The following is a 23,584-nucleotide window of genomic DNA, read 5'->3' on the forward strand; positions in this document are numbered from 1 at the left end:
AGTCTATGGAATCAACATTGTCACAGCCTGGAAACAATGATTCCTATCATACCTCGCCTACGCCTGGAGTTCCTGTGGTGGGCAGAGGCCTGCCACCAAAACAAGGGACTGCCATTCACACTACCCCCTGCTGTCCAAACCCTAACTACAGACGCATCAGACTATGCATGGGGGGCTCACCTGGCAGGGAAGTGCATTCAGGGCAAATGGAACCCAAATCAAATGCACCTACATATCAATCAAAAAGAAATGTTAGCTGTACAGAATGTTCTGACAACCTTCAAGGACTACATTCATCCAGGACAACTAATGGTAAAGACAGACAACACCACGGTTATGTGGTACATAAACAAGCATGGGGGTACACATTCCTACCTCCTCTGCAGACTAGCCATGGCATTGTGGAACACGGCCTTGAGCTACCAAGTGCAACTACAAGCTCAATTCCTGCCAGGAAAGCTGAATGCACTGGCAGATGGACTAAGCAGAAATCTCATGGACCCACATGAGTGGAAACTGGAACCATGGATTTTCAACAAGTTGACAAGCAAATGGGGGAGCCCAGACATAGATCTATTCGCCTCCCCCCGAACTACCAGTTGGACAAATTTTGCACAAGGACACCTCACAAAAAAAGCCTGGAAAGTGGATACTCTGACCTTCAGTTGGAAAAAACTTTCAGTTTACGCCTTTTCCCCTCTGCCTCTGCTCTCCAAAGTTCTGCTAAAAGTCAAACAGGACAAACCAAAAAATTATTTTGATTGCTCCAGACTGGCCTCACCAACACTGGTACCCACTCCTGTGCAGTGTGTCACAAATATCTCCATGACACCTGCCTCGGACACCTTCCTTGCTGTCTCAGCAGGAGAACCAAATTCTGCACCCTCAGCTCCCAACAATGAACCTTGCAGCTTGGCTGATCACTTAAATTCACCCTTAGCATCCCTCAGCAAACCTGTGATGGATGTCATCTTGGAGGTGAGAAGACCTAGTACTAGAAAATCTTATGCTGACAAATGGAAAAGATTCTGTGCCTGGAACCAATCTTTAGGGATGAGCACAGCAGCGCCCAATTTACCTCAGATTTTACAATACTTAACTGAGATGCTTCACAAGGGCCTGTCTTTTTCCTCTATTAAAATCCACGCTTCAGCTATTTCAGCTCACTATAACACAAAACCACCCCTCTTTACTCATCCACTGCTCAGGCAGTATCTCAGAGGGGCAAAGAACTTAAGACCACCTAGGAGAGCTTCTTCCCCTGCCTGGGACCTTAACTTTGTTTTGGAAAAGCTCACTTTACCTCCTTTCGAACCAGCTGCTACTGCAGACTTAAAATTTCTTTCTTGGAAAACAGCCTGCCTTTTAGCAATCACTTCAGCTAGAAGAATATCTGAATTACAGGCCCTTATGGCAGTGGAGCCTTTCATCATCTTTCATGCGGATAGGGTATCTCTGAGGACCAATCCATCCTTCATGCCCAGGGTGGTTTCCAGTGTGGCTCTTAACCAATCCATTCATTTGCCAACCTTCTACCCCAATCCACAGAACAAAGGGGAACGGATTCTGCATTCCTTGGACTTGCACAGACAACTTAGATTCTACTTGGGCAGAACTAAATTTCATAGAAAATCTGAACAATTGCTAGTGGCATTTGCTGCTGGGGCAGAGGGGAAGGCTATTTCTTAACAAACCATTTCTAAATGGATAAGCCATTGCATTCGTTTCTGCTATAAGCACCATGGAAAACCTATCCCCCAGGGGATAAGAACTCATTCCACCAGGGCTGCATCTACTTCTGCAGCCTTTCTCAGAGGTGTTCCTACTTGGGATATTCTAGAAGCTGCTACCTGGAGTTCAGTGCATACTTTCACCAAGCATTATCATTTACCAATTTTCTCTAAATCCAGAGCTGGCTTTGCCACTGCTGTCTTGCAGGGCCTTATAGCTGGTCCTAATGCTGTATAAATCCATCCTCCCAACCATAGCTTTGGGTATCTACCCAAGTGTAATGACTGCAACAGTGAAACACGAAGAACATAGTACAGTTGTTTACACTTACAGTAAATGTAGATGTTCGAGTGTATTCACTGTTGCAGTCCTGGTTACCGTCCCTCCAGCCCCCTGTTTTTCTCTTACTATACCTCTATTTTCTTTTACTATGCTTAAAAGCCTTTTTGGTGTATTTGCTTTTGGTTGGAGATATATTTTTGTGTTTTTAATTTTATTTGCTCCCCATTCGGGGGGCACCTGACATCTGGGGCAAGAAAAACTGATGTAATGGCGTCTGCTGCATGTTCTATACCCCTGACATCATGGAAGAAGGGACAGCAACCGACGCAGGACCCAAGACTTTGTTAATCAGGCCAACTTGCCAGCAGATTACCCCCCAAATGTAATGACTGCAACAGTGAATACACTCTAACATCTACATTTATGGTAAGTGTACACAACTGTACTTTCCTTCTTTAAGGACAGTCTCTCAGCAATGCTCAGTTACCGTTAACTAAATCACAAGGGCATACATTCGGTAAAAATAGTATTTAAAAGGCAGTGTTAGAAAAACAGCCAAAAGCAAAAAAAAGAACACTTATTGTTTGTATAATTAATTTAAAATGACCTATACCCAGTCAAGTAGTGCACATATGTAAAGTTGTTACGTCAATAGAATGCTCATCTGTGAAACACTAATTCCCTTGGGGATGGGAAAATCAATTGAAATAGGTCTAATAAGTTAACCATTTTAAGGCACACTTGTGATTAATACATTCATTGAGGCCAGGGTTGGTTTCCGCATTTAATTCAAGTTGCCATTTCAGTTCGCAGAATTCAAGTAGTGCATCCATGTCTCCAAAGAATTTAATTATTCTAAAACAAAAAAACTTCACACCTGTGAAGCCTTGATAACATAAACTTCGTCTGCCTAAGGAATTTTTGTCATCCTGTTTACGGATTACCACACTATGCTCTTTGATGCTGTTTGAAAGTTTCCTTGTTGTTTTGCTGACGTAGAAACTAGGGCAGGTATTACAGACTGCTGCATATAGCACAAAAGAGCTGTTACAGTCGAAGTGTTTTTCAAAGGTGATTTTTTTGGTTTACCTTCATTTCGTCGAACATGGTTTGTGTGACATCCTTCCATCGAAAGGACACCCGCACAAAATTCAATGGCGGCTAACATATGCTCGAATGGCTCCAATGCAAATGCATTTAGCCATTCAAACACATGGACAAATGATGAAAATGGTTTTCAGCTAAACCATTTTCGACATTTGCACACTGAGGCTTTCCGTGATTCGCTCACTCGATTTGTGGAAATGCCTGCTCGCATAAACCGTGTTTGATAAAATGAAGATAAACCAATTTTTTTGCTGTTGTGTGTGAAAACAAATTCCTTTGCTTGTAAAATGTAATTACAAGCCACACAGTTGTTACAAGAAAACATGTCTGAGGTGAATCAGTATGTTCTGTAGAAGATAAGAGAAATGAAGTGCCTACTTTTTCAAAAGATCTTCTCAATGATCTTGTTTCTTGTGCGAGAAAACAGGGCTCTCTCCCAATGTGTGTGTGTGTGTGTGTGTGTGTGTGTATATATATATATATATATATATATATATATATATATATGCACACATGCATGTACATAAATATATAAATATATATATATATATATATATATATATATATGAATGTATAAATACATACGTATATATATGTGCGTGTATGTGTGTGTATATATATATACACATACGTACATACATACATACATAAACACACACACGTATGTATGTATGTATGTATATATATATGTATGTATATATATATATATATGTGTGTGTGTGTGTGTGAATGTATATACACACACACACACACACACACACACACACACACTTGTTCTTAAGTTGGGGAGAGAAAATTTATTCCTATCTTCCTTTTAAAAACTGTAAAAACACAAGGTACGTTTCTGCAGGGAGGGAAACAAAGTGTAATGCGTGAAAATTGTACTGTATTTCTTGGATTTTTTTTTTTCTGGTTCCTTGAGAGTTCTCGTTAACTGAGAGTCTACTGTATATATGTGTGTGTGTGGGGGTTTAGAAGAGGGGGGTGTATGGTCTGGGAAAGTTTCATGCACCAAAGCCTTAGGACCTTGAAACACTAAGTCCTGCTCGTCAGCTAGGATGCAGTGGATCATTTAGTTCTAGCATTATGCTATGTTCATACCTTTTGTCTATGCATGCACCTGTACTGTTTTGTAGGTTTTACTCATCACTCAGACTAAGTGTATTCTCCAGCTTTACTTTTGTGGTTCTTCTGTGATGTTTCTCTCTTATCAGGTAAGTAGAACACCTTCTTCTTCGCATGTTTATGTAAACCATTGTCATTTGGTTGTAGTTTGAATTGTAGAGTCATACAAATCCTTTAAGAGCATCTGTTCTCTCTACAAATCAGCTATGTTAAAAATCGCACATTGTAAACATTTGTTCAGTGAAAACTGACAATAGTACAAGTAAAGTACCCTGTTTGACTGCTGAAGGATATCTAATCAGCCTAGCACCTAAGGAGTGCTGCTTTGAAATTTTCTTACTTTATGATGCTCTCTTCTGTTTCCCAAATAACGATGCTAACTTGTGGTAAATCTATTTCATTAAGCCAGTCTAGGTAAGATTTTTATGACATGTACAGTGTATTGAAGTAGTAACTTTGCATGCCATAGTCACAGTGCTCAGCTATTGCAAAAAAGAAAAAAAAAATTGCATTCTCCCAAGGAAAGAAAAAAATATATATGTTTACTTCAGTTAAGGCTGTGCTTCTGATCTATATAGCTTATGTAGCCCGGCTTCCATATCTTTAATGTCAAATGTGTGTGGCGTTGTGAAGCATGAACCTAATCATAAGGGTGCACCTTTAAAAATGTCAAGTAGTAAGATAAAATAAAATCTAATCCTGATACTTTAATGGCCTGATTATAACCCAATTCATTCTTCCTACTGACACGTCCATGTTGCCTTGTATCTGTCTGACACTGTTTCACACCTCAGTACAGAAGCAAAGTTGTCCCTGTCACATTACTACAGTGGTACTATAGTGACACATTTATTCCTAACTCTTCCTTACTTATTTTCTGTCCAGTGGAGTTTTCAGGCTCCAACTGTTGTACTTCAGGGAGGCTTTGTAGTGTAGGTGCATGTATATTTAGAGTGGTTTAGGTATATGCACGCTTTGTTCCAAGGGATGCAGTGTTTAGGGATATAGACTGTGTATGTGCATGTACACCGTGGATTACCAGGACTGAGGAGGGGTCCTGTGGAGTGACACACACATGTAAATGTCATAAGGTTGTATACATACTTTACTCTGTGTCACGTTTGCATACTGCTTAGTATCATTTTTTTGAAAGATGTTCCATAGTGTTACATCTTCCTGCTTTACAGCATTTCACATCTTAGGGACTGAGGTTGTGACGGACGTTCTGTCAGTTTTAAGAGGAAAAACTACTTTAAAGCCAATTATTAAATATGGCTTGGCTAATCTTTGTTTTTAAGGATTTTTAGGAATATTACTTGTTTATTTTCTTTCACAAACTTTAGGATCATAGTAACAAAAAGTAGTACTATGAAGCAGTTTTGTATCTTTTACCTTGTTCAGAATTCTTAAATGTCTGAGATATCTCATTCTAGAGTAATTATTTCATGTATTAAGTATTTTGGATGCATGCTGAAATTATTGTTTTGGTGTATATTTCTTTTATCTTGCAGACAATGAAAAGGAAATATGAAGCATCTCATTCTAGAGTAATTATTTCATGTATTAAGTATTTTGGATGCATGCTGAAATTATTGTTTTGGTGTATATTTCTTTTATCTTGCAGACAATGAAAAGGAAATATGAAGCAATTTTGTTACCGGTGAATTTTAAAAGAATGATGTGCATTTTATTTAAATCTTTCATCAAGTTAACTTGATTTGAAACTGATAAAAATGGAAGACTGTCTTCATACATCTTCTGAAAACCTCTCAAAGCTGGTCAGTTGGGCCCACAGCCATGGCACCATTTGTAATCTTATTCCCAGTCTAAAACACCTGCTGTCTGAAGGGACTCATGGCAACCTTACAGCTATGTGGGGTTGTAGTGCTGGCCATGCTTATCACTGGCCACTGGCAGCAACATGCAGGGCAGGATCCCAAGAAAGGATTTGTTTCCAGGACAACAGAAGCTTTAATTCTGATAGTCCTAGCATGATAGGAGTACCTTCAGAAACGCAGCAAAGTCCTGTGGAAAGATTCCAAGGGAGACTGACCAAAGGTAAGATGGACTCAAGTAGCAGGACTAGAGACTCTTGTGATTTTTCCTATGGTAGTGAGCCTTCAGAGGTGGATGAAACGATAGAGGAATATGAAGATGACGCCACTTTGTTTGATATGGTGTGTGAATCTTCTGTCACAGATGAAGACAGTGATTTTGAATCTCACGTACAGAAATCTCAGTCTCACAAGAGGCCTCATACCGGCCCAACATTATTAACATCTGGTGTCCAAACTCATGTCTCAGATGAGTATAGCAATGATGTAATTGTTAAAAAAATAAAACAAGAAATTCCAGAAGATTATTACATTGTAGCAAATGCAGAGCTTACTGGTGGTATTGATGGGCCTACTTTGGCATTAACACAGATGCCGAAGTCAAAGTCACAGACTGTAGCTGGACCATCTTATGTAATACCTTCCAAAACAACCACCCATGTAGTCTCAAGTCATGGAATGGATGTAGATGTGCAAAGTATACCTGTTTCTCCATCTCTTGTGTCTCGGTCCAACAGTCAGAAATCTACAAGGACTAGCCTGACAAACCAGGCCAAGACTTCATCTGGGACCTCAGGTTCCACCCAGCAGGGGGCACTCCAGATGCCTGTTAGCACTTCTGGAGCAAGTCAACAAATTAACATTCCTTTATCAGCTCTCCAGCTTCCTGGGCAAGAAGATGAAGTGGTTTCTGAAGAGGATCTTGTCAAAACAGTCCCAAAGCAAACTTGTGACATTGATTTGTCTTCCTCTGGGAATGCAGAGCCTGAAGTCAGCTCCAGCCAACAGCAGTCCAGTGCAGCACCCTCTCTGGCCACAGATGCCAGTGGACAGTCACTACCAGGTAAGAAGCCAAACAATTTAACCATAAATGCCAGAGGGATAGTTTGTTTTTACTATACTGTAATCCATACATACTTTTGATCTTTCTAATGAAGAAGGAATATTTTTCTCTGGTCATTTTTCAAGATTTATTTAGCATTGAAGTTAATTAGATTTATAAATTTGGTGTAAATTATCAGAGAACATTTGTGTGTGAATGTAATAAGTTATCTTGGCATGAACTTGAGTGTGAACACAGTGACATTAAGGTCAAGCTTTCACACTTGGATATCACTAAAACAAAGGCTCTCAACACATTGTGATTTATTTTGTAATAAACAGTTAAACTTAGCACTTTGTAGTAAATACTGAATTAAAAATTAAGATTCTGAAAGACATTGGTTGAAATCATTGGTATATTGAAAGTAAATATTTAAATTAATCCTTGTGTTTGTATTTTTTTACCAGTAGTCTCTCCTTAAATAGATGTGTGTTGAGGCATTAGAACTACCATGTTGATGCTTGTGACTTTTAGAAAAGATGCTATTTTTTTGCAGTCGGTTCAATTTATGTAACATTTATTGCTACCACAGGCTGCCCAATATATATTATTGCCTATCTTGTTTGTGGCAGGATTGAATAAAATAGTTTTCTTTTTTTCACATAGGAAGTGTCAAAACAAGGACCTTTGTTTCTTTAATGCCTCTCTAGATAACATATTTTGTTGTACTGGTATTTTTTTAATAATAAAAGTCACTCCAATGGTTTCACTACATGTTTATATCTGTGTTACGTTCCCCTTTAGTCCTGTCTGGTTTGACACAAATCTCTTAACCTCTGTGTGTGTTTAAAATGTAGCTAGACATACTGTTGCTGATTGCAGAGTACTGATTTAGATGTTTCTACTTGTATTGACATGTTACTGAAATAAAAATTCCAGACCACACAGAAGGCCACAGTGATTCACTCCCCATCTATCTTAAACCCAAAGTAAAATGCAGCACAGACCGTAGAAAATTGATAACAAAATATTTCTGTGAACATATAGTCTAAAAATAAGTACTGTTGCTTAATTAATTTCTTCCTGGGCTTATAGTGCTGCATTGTTGAAATTTTCTTTGTTTTACTCCGTTATTGTAAGCAGCTGAGTTTTTTTCTACAATCCTTGGTTTGAGTCATTCATTTTCACTTGCAACGTTTGTGACCTTTGAGTAAGTATTTTAACCAGTGAGAGCTCCCAAATTGCTTTTGAAAGCAGTCACATTTGATATTGAGCTTACATAGTTAATGTGTGAATAAAATAAAAATATAGTGGTACGGCAGATTTCTGCATTGCATTATTTTTGAAACTGTTTAACAGACACGTTAGAGCTGTAACAACATACTCATATGCGACTGTCACAATCTGCAGTAATAAAGTTAGTAAAAAAACTATTTTATATTGAAAAGGAGTGGCTGTGCTTTTCACAATGTGTATATTCTGTTTCCTATGACACTGTGCATACTCAGAGTTAGAATGTAGTGGTCTGTGTATGAGTGCTTGCTCCCCCTGTCAGATACAATAGGCTTACCCCATTGTTTTCTTAATCAACATTTATTGAAAATATAGCAGCATCTAGATGACATTAGTTTCTTCATTTTTATTTGTTGTTTGAAGTAATTATCGCACATTGCTGATTGTCAGAAGTGGTAATGCTGCAGAGTTGTACTCAATATAGTTTACTTTTTTCTCATACTTGTACAGACTTATGTAAAGGAAGGCAGTGTATCTTGTCATAAGATTTTTATATTATTTTTATAGTGGTATGGCCTAGTTTATAGTGTGCCTGTTTTTGTGCTTTTGCAACTGGTTCCTGGTTTCTTCAGGCACCTAGCCGCTTTTTTTTGTGGTTACTAGTGTATAGTGTGTTTGTAGGTCTAAAAGGGACGGAAAGGTAGAGGTGTACATTATGCTTTTAGAATTGAAATTAACGAGACATATTTTAATAAACACAAGCTGTCAAATTAGCAGGGCATGAAAATATACTAGAACTAAACATTTGTAGTTTTGCAAGGAGGTCAGTACTCCTTCATTCTTAAGTGAGAGGCTGTAGACCCTAAGTTCACACTACCTTACAGAAGGAGGTATCCATTTGTTCCCCCTTACCAAGGCTGCTATTCAGGATTTGAATGTAATGGAGGAGTTAAGGAGTAGGAATCCTTGTAGATGGTGGTGAGAAGGACTTTCTGTGCACAGATGCTCACATTATGTTTACGTTTTGTTCAGAAATAAATATCAGTAGCACTTTCAAAAGTGTGAAAGTACACTGTTCTGATGTTTTGTTGTAATTCATGTAACTTTGATTGTTCATATTCACATGTTGTTACTTGCATATGTTTTAATTTTTGCAGTTTGTCCAACAGTAACTATTTAAACTGACTGCAGACCAGCTACAAAGCGTCTGTAAGGAATCTAATGTGTACTGGCCTGTTTATTTGTTATTGCAATTAAAGTTTAACTGTCACTAGTTAAAGATGAAAGTAAGCTGCCCACATTTTATCTGTTATCATAGTTGTCTTTTTTGTTTTGCTAGTTTTAAAAGTTTTGAGCTCTTACCAATCGAACTGAGTACATACTAGCAGTGCAGGGTCTAAAAGGTTCCAGTATATATACTCACTCTCCTTTTCATAGACTAGCAGCATTTTTTTAAGAACGTAACAATAGAATTCTAGTCTTGTAAACATTACAGTGTGAAATATTTCTAGCAAAGCTTACCAATTTAGTGGCTGTCTGAGAAAGATAATACTAGATATTGATAGCACATTTTTTGAGTAATATTTTTTAAAGGTAGCACTTCACTTAAAAAATGGAGGCAGTGCACAAGCTTACTTTCTATTTCAAGGGCCTTTTCAGTGACTATTTTGTTTGGTAGAGTTAAGAACTGCGTCACGCTCACAGAAAAATCTATTACTTATCAGTCTTCTTCTTTCGGCATTTCCCGGTTAGGGTTCGCCACAGCGGATCATCTGTCCGCTCATGATTGGCAGTGGAGTTTTACAGTGTCGAATTGCCAGCCTGGTGCCCAACCTTCCACAGAAGGCGCACACACGCGTGCACTCATACCTAGGGCCAATTTAGAGGGTCCAATCCACCTACATCATGTCTTTGAGATGTGGGAGGAAACGGAGCACCCGGATGAAACCCACGCGACCACAGGAAGGACATGCAGACTCCGCACAGAAGGCACTCCAGCCGAGGATTGAACTGGAAAACCTCTTGCTGTGAGGCGACAATGCTAACCGCTTCACCACCGTGGCTGCCACCAAAGGTTTAAATTAAAAAAAAAAAAAATCCAAGAACAGAAAGCATGAAAAGCGGAGGGCAGGTGGGCAAGAAGAGTCAAAATGAGATGAGTGTGGATGATGTGCTCAGCATAATTTATTTATTTATTTGACATTTGTTAACCAGGTCAGTCCAACTGGGACAGAGGCCTTTTTCAGTGGAGACCTGAGGAGAAAAGCTCCACAGTAAATACATTCAAATTGAGTTGACTTATAATAATACAAAAATATCACATAGACATAAAGAATAACAAGTTAACATACATGGCAATTAGAATCTACATTTCAGCATGAGGAGGTACAGAGGAGAGTACAAGAAATAATACAGAATAATCTTGTAACAACTGAAAGTTATATACCAGAACAGATTGGACTGGCTGTGAACAGGGGAAGATATGGTCAAGTACAAAAATAATTTATTAAGAGTGTAGGTTAGAAGCAGAGAGGTAAAAAAAGGTGGGTGGCAGTTTTGGGCAGCAGTTTGGCTTAGGAAGCTTTGAAGTCATAGATAATGTGAGTTTCGTAGAAGAATGAGGGACATTAAGAAGAGAATGTGGAGATGATAGCGGATTAACTAGTAAGGAAAAAAGTTTAAAACTGTTGTAGGGTACTTATAAAATAGGTGCCTTAAGTAGTCAGTGTGACAAATGTAATACAGTACATGACATTTTGGACTTTTTGTGTGACACTTTTGTTGGTAAAGAAGAAGCAGAATGTGACTTGATGCTATTTTGCATTGGAGGATAGCATAACATGATAAATAATAGTTTTACAAGATGTATTTGTTAGTATGCTGGCCTGCAGTTTGCCATTAACTAATAGCTGCCTAGATAGTGATCTTTAAACCAAAGTGAGACTGTCTTCTTTTGCAGTCAGTGCTGTCTAGAAGTTTCAAATGATTGCCTTCCACACTTCCGTGAGAAGGATTTGACTTTAGACTATAATGAGAAAACAGCCTTTTCTGTGCTGTGCAGAAAACAGCATGTAACGATATTAATGACCTCTGCACAGCATTAGCCAAACTAAATCCAGGTAGCTTGCACATGAGGGAATGATGTTAAGTGGGTTGAACACCTTGACATTGTCAAGAAAACACTTGAAGAGTGATAGAGACATCAACAGTTGGAAAACAACAGACACAAGTAATTAGCTAAATCAGTTCTCCTCAGCAAATAACGTGGAATCGAATATTTATATAACACAGTTTATGCACAATAGATTTTGTGTAGTCTTTTAGTTTTATAATGCTTCATCTAGAAAATGCAGTACTGCTCAGTGTGTAGTTTTTGTCTGTTTTCAGTTTATGCTGTGATTGCTGTTGGTTAGTAAAACATTGTTAAGTTCATTCACACTGTCTGGTTATGGCATTTCTTCTTGAGTGGGGTCTTGAACTGTAACAAAAAAAAAAGACATGACTGGAGCAAACAACTCAAAAGGCTAACTGTTAATAAAACAAAAACACATAAGGTGAGTTACCACTTTCATAAAACATGCACATGAACTTCATCAGACAAATATAAACAAGTACAAGTGTTTTTTAAACAGAAGAAAAGTCTTGTGATACAACCACTCATCCAGTCAAATGATTTTGAAGAGGTTTCATTAAAAAAATAGTTACATTAATGTCCTAATCAATTCCTGTTTTTAAAGCAAAATTAAATTGGCATATCAACTTGTTTCTTTCTAAAACAGAATCGGTGTTGACCCCCCCATCATTTTAAGCTCTTTGCAACACAAAAAATACAAAATTATTTAATTAGTAGGTTGTATGTTGTGCTTAGAGATATTCTTAAAATCTGTAGAGTTACTAGTATGGATGTGTTCAGAAATCTTCTTTCTTAGTTTCCTTAAGGTCTTCCCTTTATAAATCTTTTGCAGGAAAGACATTGCATGTAATAAACTACATTTTACTGTAACAAGTAAACCCACAATAAACCCTAACAGTTAGTCATGAATTGGTGTTGTCTACACCCAAAGCAGGGAGAAGTCCTGTTTTCTTTGTTAGTAGTTGATATTGGAGCTAAATGCTGTTTACATTCTGAATAATCCTTAGGATTCCTACACCTTTTAAGAACAAACCCAGGGTCTCACCCACAAAACATACTTACTGATTTCCCAGTAAGGGTCTTTAAACTTACCTTAGTGATAAGGGCATGCTGTTCTTTTCTAAAACCAAGCGCACTAGTAATAGTTTCCTCTATTAGTGAATCAGGATACTGTCGGTCTCTACAAAGTAAATAAATCAAAAGACTTCTTGCAGTTATTCACAAAAATCTCACCAGTGGTATGCCTTGAGGCACAAGTAAACTGTCTCTTCACTGTACCTCGCTTAGTATGTGGGGGTGGGGAGAGGGGTGTATACTGGTGTAATCAAAATACCTATTGCCAAACATAGGCTTTGTGTAAAACTTTGTTGATAAAATACTACCAATATCTTTATGTACCATAATATTTAAGTAATCAGTGTCTTGAACATTGATACTAACTTCAAATTTTAAATAGGTAGTAACACTTTACTGATATTCTCTAGCAGCATTCGGATGTGCAAGGGATCCTTTCCACAACAAACAAGCCCCAAAAAAGTTGTCAGTAAAATGCACATGCATCTTGCAAAACTTAAACCATGGAATCTGATAAACTTTACTCTCCTCCCAAGCTGCCATACAGATGTTGATATATGTAGGGTCCAGTCTGTACCCCCAAAGGTACACTAGAAATCTGCTGGTAGTTTTCTTGCTTAGACATTAAAAAAAGTCTAACAAACCTAAAGCAGGTCTACGTTAGTACACAGTTCTTCACTAAACTACTCTAAAAGCACTTAGGCCAGGTGAATATCCTCATTTTTAGGTGTAACAATGTATAAAGAACAAGAGGGGGATACTTGGGAACATTTTTTTGGGGAATGTAATGAATTGATAAACTTTAAAAAATCCCTTCAGGATACTTTGTCAGGAATGTTGGTAGGAACAAGTTATTTAAACTAAGGTAACGATTATTTGTGCTGAGATATAAAAACTGAACAGACCTAGACATAATAAAATTAATGCTGTTGGCTGCAAAAAAAAAAAAATACTAGGAAATGAAAATCAAATGCAAAATCAACTGTAAGAGAATTGCTGAATGTGGTAAAGGAGATAAAAAGAAATGGAGTTGGGATCTTTAGAAAAGGGATGGAGTAAACTGCACATAAATAAATGGAATCTGTGGGAGCATTACATGCAGAATATTGTTCAGGAGTGTTGTTTTAGGGAAAGTTAATCTTGAGCAGTCTATGTATTGTTAAACTGAATGATTGTTAAGACAAAAATCACATTTGTTTTATGTGTACAAATGAAAAATTCTTGTAATGGTTTGTTTTAGATTTTATAATTGAATGTGTACTCATATCACTACTGTGTGTGTTCTTAATAAAGATGTTTAAAAAAAAAAAAAAAAAAGATATATCAACAAACCACATACAAAGGTTCCCAAAACTTGTTAAGTTTTTTATCTTGAAAGGAGTAAAAAGTGATTTTTAGTCCAAAATGACAAAAAAATACACCGAACCCACAGATATTGCCAACATCCTAGCTGACAGGTTCAGCGCAAACTTCTCCCTCCCCACCAAAAGGGCAAATATCTATGCCAGCAGAGTGCTGCCCCCCTGACATCTCAGATGCTCAGGTAAGAGCCGCCCTCTCCAAAGCAAAAAACACAGCATCAATGGGACCAGATGGTGTCCCGGGCTGCGTCCTACATGAACTCCAAGAAGAGCTAAACCCAAACATAAAACTACTGTTCAATCTCAGCCTTACTACAGGATATGTGCCCAAAGAGTGGCGTACAGCAACAGTGGTCCCTCTCCATAAAGGTGGTGCCTCAACGGATCCTGGAAACTATCGCCCCATAAGCCTTACTAGCTTGGTCTGCAAAGCTATGGAAAGGATTATCATGCACCTCATAAATAAAGATATTGGAGACCTACAAACACTGGATCCTACCCAGTTCGGCTTTGTTAAGGGCAGATCCTGCCTCTTAAACCTGGTTGATTTCTTTGAAACAGTCACCAAGGCCATTGACGAGGGGAAGGTGGTCCACACAGCCTACCTGGACCTCGCAAAAGCCTTTGATACAATACCCCACTCGGGCATTATAGATAAGCTCACCAGCTTAAATATAAACCCCTATGTCACTAGATGGATTGCAAACTGGCTCAAGGACAGAACCCACATGGTTAGAATTGCTGGAGCCATGTCAGACTCCAAACCAGTTACAAGTGGTGTCCCACAAGGCTCAGTCCTGGGACCTCTCTTGTTCGGTATATATTTCTCGGAGGTACAGGCCAACACGGAAGGACTGTGGCTGACCAAGTTCGCAGATGACTGCAAACTGGGTGCCATAATCAACTCTCCAGCCGACTTAAGCATCCTCCAAAAGGGCCTCATAGAAACAGACAACTGGTGCCAGAGCCATGGCCTCAAGCTAAATGCCAAAAAGTGTATAGTCATCCCCTTTGGCAAAAACAAAGTGCCCACAAATTACCACAAAGGTGGTAATCCATTAAGTACAGAAGAAGTAATTAGGGACCTGGGGACCCACGTTGATAGCAATCTCTCATTTGACAACCACGTGGCCAAAGTGGTTAGAAAAACATTTTATATAGCCCACCTAATCATGAAGGGATTCACATCTAGATCAGGGGAGGTCATCGTGCCACTTTACTCATCCCTCATCAGGCCCATAATTGAGTACAATGCCCCTTTTGGGATGTACCTTACCAGACACCTGCAGCAACTGGAAAGACCCCAAAAGTACCTCACCAAGAGGATCAAAGGGCTCAAACAGATGCCATATGCTGCCCGGTTAAAGAAACTCCAGCTCTACTCAGTGGCATACCGCCTGTTCAGAGGCAATCTGTGCCTGACGTATAAAGCCATGTCAAACCCGGAATTAATGGACATGCTGCACCTCAGAAAATCCAAATCCCATTGAGCTACGCGCTCGAGAGACTTGAACCTCAGCACTGAAATAAATAGGACATGCTGGAGGGACAGATTCATAACTCAGAGGCTCCCTTCACTCTGGAATAAAATCCCAGTCCAGGTTAGGCAGAGTCCCTCATTGACTCTCTTCAAGAGGAATCTTGATGAGTGGATGGGAGATCGTAGGTTTACCCCGGGTATCACTTCTGTGTCACTGTTAGACAGAGGCACAGTATACTAACCTCGAAAAAGGGCATAGCAAAATAAATTTAAAATGGGTGGCGAAAGCCAAACACATTCTGGCTAGGCTTATAAATGCCCTAGGGCAGATAGCCTAGTATGAACCTATGAACCTATGAATGGCAGGGCGTGTATTCAGTTTTAGAAAGGAGTGAGTTGATATGGCAGTTTAGATGTAATGATTTAAAATACAGGAGCTAATGTCATTAATTTACCTGGTGTTTTTTAATCACTTTAGTATTACTTAGTTGAGTGGTTATTAATTATTTGAATGGTTGACTGACTCATTTTAAAAACAGTTGTTTTAAGTTTGTATTTGATGTAGTTCGTTTGTTTTGTGAACAAAAATACTTTGTGTGTGCATTATTTTATTAAAATTTTGCTTCAGAAATTCTTTGCTGCAGTGATGCCTTTTCATTTTTTTGTTTTGTTTTTCTCCAAATGTTGATAGCTGGATTTGTTCTGTTTGGTGTGGGAACTGTACCACAGTGATGACTCTTAGAGCAGATCCACAACAAATATCAGGAATGAGATATAGATGTTCTTCGTGTTTCACTGTTGCAGTCATTACATTAGAGTTATCTGTCTGCAGGTAGCCTTCAGCCAGCCTGAATACCAGAGTCTTGAATTCCTGAGTCGGCTGCTGTCTCTTCTTCCATGACGTCAGGGGTATAAAACATGCAGCTGACGCCGTTACATCAGTCTTTCTTGCTGCGTGGTGCCCAAAGCAGAAGCAGTTCGCAAGTGCCAGTCGGCCAACTCCTGAAATTTTTGTTTTCGAGTTTCAAAACCAAAGCTAAGTACCCCGTTGGGGATCCTTTTTCTTGCTATTAACCGATGTCAGTAAAAGTTAACAATTGTCTTACCTGTGGAAAGCCAGTACCTTATAAAGATTTTCATTTGTACTGCATTCCTTCCTTAGGCCCAGACCACGACGTCCCTCGCTGTCAGTTTTGTGCCTTATTCAACCCCTGAAATATTCGTTGTTGGTATATTTTCGCAGCAAAGTATTTTGGTACTCTGTTTAACTATCCAGAAATGGCTTCGGTAAGCCATCCGACTACCGATATTCCGAAATAAACATAAGGATAAAGACAGAGACAGACCGCATAGGTCCAAAACTGCCAATGATGCTTCCATTAAGCTAGTCGCCAGTCCGCCGGTACTCAGTGAGGCTCTTTCGCAGCCCCTGATACCTGCTACTTCAGATTCGCTGGCCTCTACTGAGACCCATTCTGAGTCCGGTATGCGGTGAGATGCTTCTTCGACTATGGAACCTGCAGATGTCTCTACCTTGGATGGGTTTGAAGCAACTGTGCAGGTACTGGCTTCTGTGGGTGTATTCAGGCCTACAGGTTTGCATTTTAAACAGATGCCATTTTCTTCATCAAGACCTAAAACTCAACCCACGCCTAGAAAACCGACGTCCAAACCACATGGTCAGGCCCATATGCCTAAAAAAACAAATGCTTAGAATGGCTGAAGACCTTATTACTTTAATTAGGGGAAGCCAGCCTTCCCTCTCTGAGACCTAGAACTGATTTTCCTTCTGATTCTTCTGATCAGGATTCTGAAATTTCTGTTTCTTCTGATTATCAGGATTTGCCCTTATCTACCTATGGGTATTCTGATGCAGAGGATTCCATTCCGTCTGCTTCCCCGCCAGAAGGTTTTTCTTGTGGTGAAACCTTGCACACTCCTAGGGAGCATTTCCGCTGGGAAAGCCAGGATTACTCTGACTCCAAAAAGAGGTTTAGGGAATTCTTACTCCTCCCTCAACACAGACCTTTAGCTATCCCTCCTGTTCTGGACATTGTAGATGATGCCTTCTTGGAATCTAGCCTGGCCCCAGACACTTTACCTCCAGCTCCCAGAAAACCTGACAGGTATTACAGAGTACCTGACTCTCATACGTTCCTCTTCAAGAATCCTACTGTGGATCCAGAGACCATTTCCCAAGGACCAAAGAGCATTAAGGCTACTGCTGCCAAAAACCCTACCCCCTCTGATAGAGATTCCAGGGCCTTGGACAGATTGGGTAAGAAGGTATACACTTCTGCTACTTTGGCCATTAGGGCCTTAAATTGCCAGTCTCATATGTTAAAGTATCAGCAGCATGTTATGGGACTACTTAAACAGAAAATTATGTAGATTCCTGACTGTGCTGAACATAAAGAATTACAGGATTTAATGCATTCTGCTGAACAAGTTGGTAAACATACTTTGCAATGTGGTTTTCACTCTTTAGAAGCATCTTGCAGGGCTGCTGTCACTGGGTCTGTACTTAGAAGGCATGCTTGGCTTAAGGAGCAAAACTTGCCAGATAATGTTAAAGCTAAATTACTGGATGCTCCCATAAACCAAGACCGCCTATTTGGCAACAAAGCAGAATAAGTCCTTAAAAAGATGGAGGAAAAAGCTAAATCTATGCAAACTGTTAAAGATTTCCTGCAAGTATAGCCTCCCAGATTTAGTAGGCATTGGTCTTCTAAGAATTGGTCCTTTCCAATCTCTTCCAGGCCTTCTCAGTCAAAACCCAGGTACAGCAGACCACCTAGGTTACAGTCTCAGGCTACACACAGGCCTTAAGCAGTGGGGGCCTCCCACCTCCAAAGCTGGAAGTAGTAAGACACCACCCTATTGAAAGTTGTCACAATGACTTAACCTTAACCCTTCCAAGCCCTGCATACTGCATGCTTCCTTAGGAGTAAAGCTCGCCCTGCTTGCAAAAAAACTGGGAACTCATTACCCAGGGCAAATGGGTTTTAAATATAGTTTTCCAAGTATACTTATAAGTATACACTTCCACACCTTACCAACCCCAAACGGTTGGCCAAACCTACCCCCAAATCAGTGGGCAGAGGCTCAACAGCAGATTCTCTGTCTTCTAAGTATCAGGGCTATTCAGCCTGTCCCAGCAGAAGAAAGGGGGCAAGATTTTTACTCAAGACTTTTCCTGGTACCCAGAAAAGACGGCTCCTGGCATCTTATCCTGGACCTCTCTATTCTAAACACCTTTTTGGTAATCCCAAAATTCAAAATGCTAACACTTCAACAGCTGCTTCCTATGCTAGGCAAAGATGCCTGGTTGGCAACCTTAGACTTTAAGGAAGCTTGCCTGCACATTCCAATAAGGGAATCTTGCAGGAAATAACTACGCTTCAGAGCAGGCTCCATGCACGATCAGTTCTCTGCACTTCCGTTTGGCTTATCTACTGCATCCAGGGTATTCACAAAGTGTCTAGCTCCAGCCATTGCATTTTGCAGGCAGAGAAATATTCAAATATACCCATACATGGACGATTGTCTGAGTCAAGCAGAAAGCCAGGACATGCTATTAAAACATCTGGCATTTGTAAAGCAACTTCTAACCTCGCTGTGGTACACCATAAACAAAAAGAAATTTCATCTAGTACCCTGCCAACAAATTGCATTCCTGGGAGTAAGCTTGAACACAACTTCCCAGATGGCTTACCTCACGCCAGAGAAACAAGTTTATTTGACAACCTACTTCAAGCTACTGGCCACAAAGACCCAGCTATCTGCATGGAAAATTCTGCAAGCCCTGAGGTTCATGGGCTCTTGCATTCTATTAATTCCATATGCAAGGCTGCATATGAGGTAACTACAATGGTATCTAAAAAGCCTATGGTGTCAACTTTCTCAGGACCTGGAAACAATGATTTCTATCATTCCTTGTCTAAAGACAGAGTTCCTTTGGTGGGCGAGGCCTGCCACCTCAACAAGGGGCCCCCTTTCAATCTACCCACTGCTGCCCAAACCTTGACTACAGACGCATCAGACTATACATGGGGGGCTCACTTGGCAGGGCAGTGCATTCAGGGCAAATGGAACCCGAGTCAGATGCACTTGCATATCAACCAAAAAGAAATGTTAGCTATACAGAATTCCCTGATAGCCTTCAAGGACCACATCCTTCCAGGACAATTATTGGTAAAGGCAGACAACACCACAGTTATGTGGTACATAAACAAGCAGGGGGGAACCCACTCGTACCATCTCTGCAGACTAGCCATGGCTCTGTGGAACACAGCCTTGAGCTACCAAGTGCATCTACAAGCTCAATTCCTGCCAGGCAAGCTAAATTCACTGGCAGATGACCTAAGCAGAAATCTAATGGACCCACACGAATGGAAACTGGAACCAAAAATATTCAACCTCTTGAGGAATAAATGGGGGACTCCAGAGATAGACCTGTTTGCCTCCCCCCAGAATTACCAGTTGGACGCATTCTGCACAAGGACTCCCCACAGCCAAGCTTGGAAAGTGGATGCCCTGCCCTTTACCTGGGAAAGCCTCTCTGTTTATGCCTTTCCCCCTCTGCCTCGCCTCTCAAAGGTTCTGCTAAAGATCAGACAAGACAAACCACAGGCAATTCTTATTGCACCAGACTGGCCTCATCAGCACTGGTACCCCCTCTTGCGCAGCATGATACTGCTGGATCCATGGCACCTACCTCAGACACCTTCCCTGCTGTCCCAGCAGGCGGACCAGATTCTGCATCCTCTGCTTCAAACCCTGAACCTTGCAGCCTGGCTAATTCCTTGAGCTCTCCAGCAGCCTCAGTAAGCAGGTGCTAGAAGTCATAAGCAAGGAGACATAGTACTAGAAAATCCTATGCTGAAAAGTGGAAAAAGTACTGTTCCTGGAGCCAGACCCAGGGTATGGGCACTACAGTGCCCAGTTTACCTCATATTCTTCAGTACATAACAGAAATGTTCCACAAGGGCCTATCCTTCTCTTCATTTAAAATTCATGCCTCTGCAATTTCAGCACATTATAATACTGAACCACCCCTCTTCTCTCACCCCCTGTTAAAGCAATTCCTCGGAGGGGCTAAAAATTTAGGACCCCCCCCAGACGAGCCCCTACTCCAGTCTGGGACCTTAACTTTGTATTGGAAAAGCTCACTCTCCCTCCATTTGAACCAGCTGCAACTGCAGAGTTGAAATTCCTTTCTTGGAAAACAGCCTTCCTTCTAGCCATCACTTCAGCAAGAAGAGTGTCTGAATTACAGGCCCTCATGGCAGTATAAAGCCCTTCATTATTTTCCATGCAGACAGGGTTTCCCTCAGGACCAATCCTTCCTTTATGCCAAGGTGGTGTATAGTGTGGCCCTAAATCAGTCCATTCATATGCCTACCTTTTTCCCTAATCCACAAAACAAAGGAGAATGAATTCTGCACTCTCTAGATGTGCACAGACAAGTTAGATTTAATTTGGACAGGGCTAAGGCTCTCAGAAAATCTGAACAGCTGCTAGTTGGCTTTGCTGCAGGGGCAGAGGGGAAGGCCATTTCAAAGCAAACAATTTCTAAATGGATAGCCCATTGCATTCATTTCTGCTATAAGCGCCATGGAAAACCTACCCCACAGGGGATAGATAAGATCACATTCCACCAGGGCTGCATCTACCTCTATAGCCTTTCTCAGGGGGGTCACTACCAGGGACATCCTAGAGGCTGCTACCTGGAGCTCTGCTCATACCTTCACCAAGCATTACCACATGCCTATTTTCTCTAAATCCAGAGCTGGTTTTGCCACTGCAGTTTTGCAGGGCTTAATAGCTGGTCCTAATGCTCTCTAACTTCCTCCTCCCATCCTTAGCTTTGTGAATCTACCAAAATGTAATGACTGCAACAGTGAAACACGAAGAACATAGTACAGTTGTGTACACTTACCATAAATGTAGATGTTCGAGTGTATTCACGGTTAGTCCTGGTTACCCTCCCTCCAGCCCCCTGACTTCTCTTGGCTCTACCTTTGCCTTTTGTTTTAAGCTTTCTGGTGTATTTGCTTTTTGATGGAGGTGTAACATAACATATAATTGCTTCCCATTTTGGGGGAACCTGGCATCTGGGGCAGGAAAAACTGATTTAATGGTGTCGGCTGCATGTTTTATACCCCTGACGTCATGGAAGAAGAGACAGCATCCGACGCAGAAATCCAAGACTCTGGTATTCAGGCCGGCTGAGGGCTACCTGCAGCAGATAACCCAAATGTATTGACTGCAACAGTGAATACACTCGAACATCTACATTTATGGTAAGTGTACACAACTATACTTTCTTCAAGATGGCCGTGTCATATCTGACAGTACAACTGCATTTATGTATGTGCTATTGGGTTGTCGTTTATGAAACGTTTCTGTTTTGTAAAAGATGCACTAAAGTGTAAAAGGAGATATGGCTTTAAAGTGTGGCTACTTGTAGGTTCATATGGAAAAATATGGGTAGTTGCTACATTGAGAAGCTAGGGACGCAGTTATGATCAAATGGTTTTGATTCATTGCAAATTTTAAGGATGCAGAAAAAGAGGTATTTGTCATTGAGCATGCATGGGACACACTCATTTTAGTCTAGGGTTTGGGTATTATTGTAATTCAACATAAAATTGTGCACAGTATTTTGAGAAGCAGCCCAGCCTTATCACAATGTTGGACTGTCAAATTTGTAATGTAGATGTAAGATGTGTGAAATAGTGAACTGGAGAATTTGACAGAAGAGGTAAGTTGATATTTATTGCCATTTGAATCTTGATACTGACTTTAAGTCTGACATTCAGGTATGACATGTAGGCAGAATAAAGAAACCACTGTTTGTATTCTCTGTCTATTCTTTGCTGCCATGTGTCCATGCAGTTTAATTACTGGAAAAATTCTTCTAGCATTTGTGCTAAAATAAATTATATGTTATGGAGAAGAAAAAATGGTGGTGTAATTTAGAGTTTAATCCAAGTGGCAGCGGTGGGGCTCAAACCTGGATCAGATGGAATAAAGCAATGCAAATAATAGACATTAAGTTACCGACAAATAGTGGCAAGCATACATACCAAAATATTAAACTGGTTAACATTAATACTTTGGCAAACAGTACATTTCTGCTTAAGCAAATTTTCTAAGTCCCAAACCATCATCAAATGACCTACCTGTGCAATGATTTTGAATAATTCACTGTAAAAAATAATTGTTAGCATTCATCCAAAATATGGTGATAAGAATTCAACATTTGTGCTGCATCTGCTTAATAGAGAGATTAGACTTTGTTGTATCATCATCTTACATTGGATTCAGTATGTGTAATCTTAAACTGATAGATGTATTAATGCCATAGAAAAAGTATTCCTTAAAGATGTCCTCCCAGCTACAGCTAATTCCTTTGGCTAAAAAAAGTATTTTAATGAAATCCATGCAAAACTTGTGTATGACACACTATTTAATTTAAGAAAGCTTGAGCAGGCAAACCATAGCCATCTAGACTGCCAGTTTGGGCACCTTGAATACAGTTAGATTCCACCTGCAGTACTAAGCTTTCTTAGCTTGTTAAACTCTTACTGGTAACAGCAGTAGCCGCCTATGGCCTGCATTTACTGAAGTTACCCAGTCAAGAAAAAGGAGAAATCATAAGTTCTAGTGGTATTATATTTGGGATTTATTTTTAAAAAGTTTATTATATACTCCGAGACTGTGTTTGACAACCTGCATCTGTTAATAACTCATGTTTTGTTGACCCTGTGGGCAAATGGAGCTCTTGAGAGTAACTTGTAACTAATGTCATACTGAGTTAACAATAAAATGAACTGCACTGTAAATGAGAGCAAACTGACATGTCAGAGAGTTAAATAAATGGCAAAAAAGTTTCCTTGTATAGGTTAACCAAAAAATTCAGCACTGAACTACAAACACTACCACCCACTGACCAGTATATTTTTTAATCGGTGCGTGCATGTATCATCAGAAAAGATAAGTGCTGCTGATATTCTGCTTTTATTAGACTTGGTAGCTTTAAAAATCAGAGCAGGAAACTGTTGGTAGAGTGGTAATTATGGTTGACTATCCTTTTGGTAAATTGGCATAATAAGAGAATTCAAATTCAAAGCTACAAGTGGAATTTAATTATATGATGCACCAGAACTTTACACT

The 23,584-nt window shown here is 39.9% G+C and overlaps 1 protein-coding gene across 1 annotated transcript in view; it reads left to right on the forward strand.

The window, feature by feature from the left end:
• Positions 1 to 23,584, forward strand: part of KIAA1958 (KIAA1958 ortholog) — a 1,025,890-nt gene that overhangs the window by 668,102 nt on the left and 334,204 nt on the right. The window contains exon 4 of the mRNA XM_044061067.1: positions 5,870 to 7,143. Within this exon, the coding sequence (XP_043917002.1) occupies positions 5,979 to 7,143 (1,165 nt within the window). The 5' untranslated portion in view covers positions 5,870 to 5,978. The remainder of the gene's footprint in view (positions 1 to 5,869; positions 7,144 to 23,584) is intronic.

This window comes from Protopterus annectens, chromosome 2.part0 (genome assembly GCF_019279795.1).
Source record: "Protopterus annectens isolate FY-2018-M chromosome 2.part0, PAN1.0, whole genome shotgun sequence".
Lineage (NCBI taxonomy): Eukaryota > Metazoa > Chordata > Ceratodontiformes > Protopteridae > Protopterus > Protopterus annectens.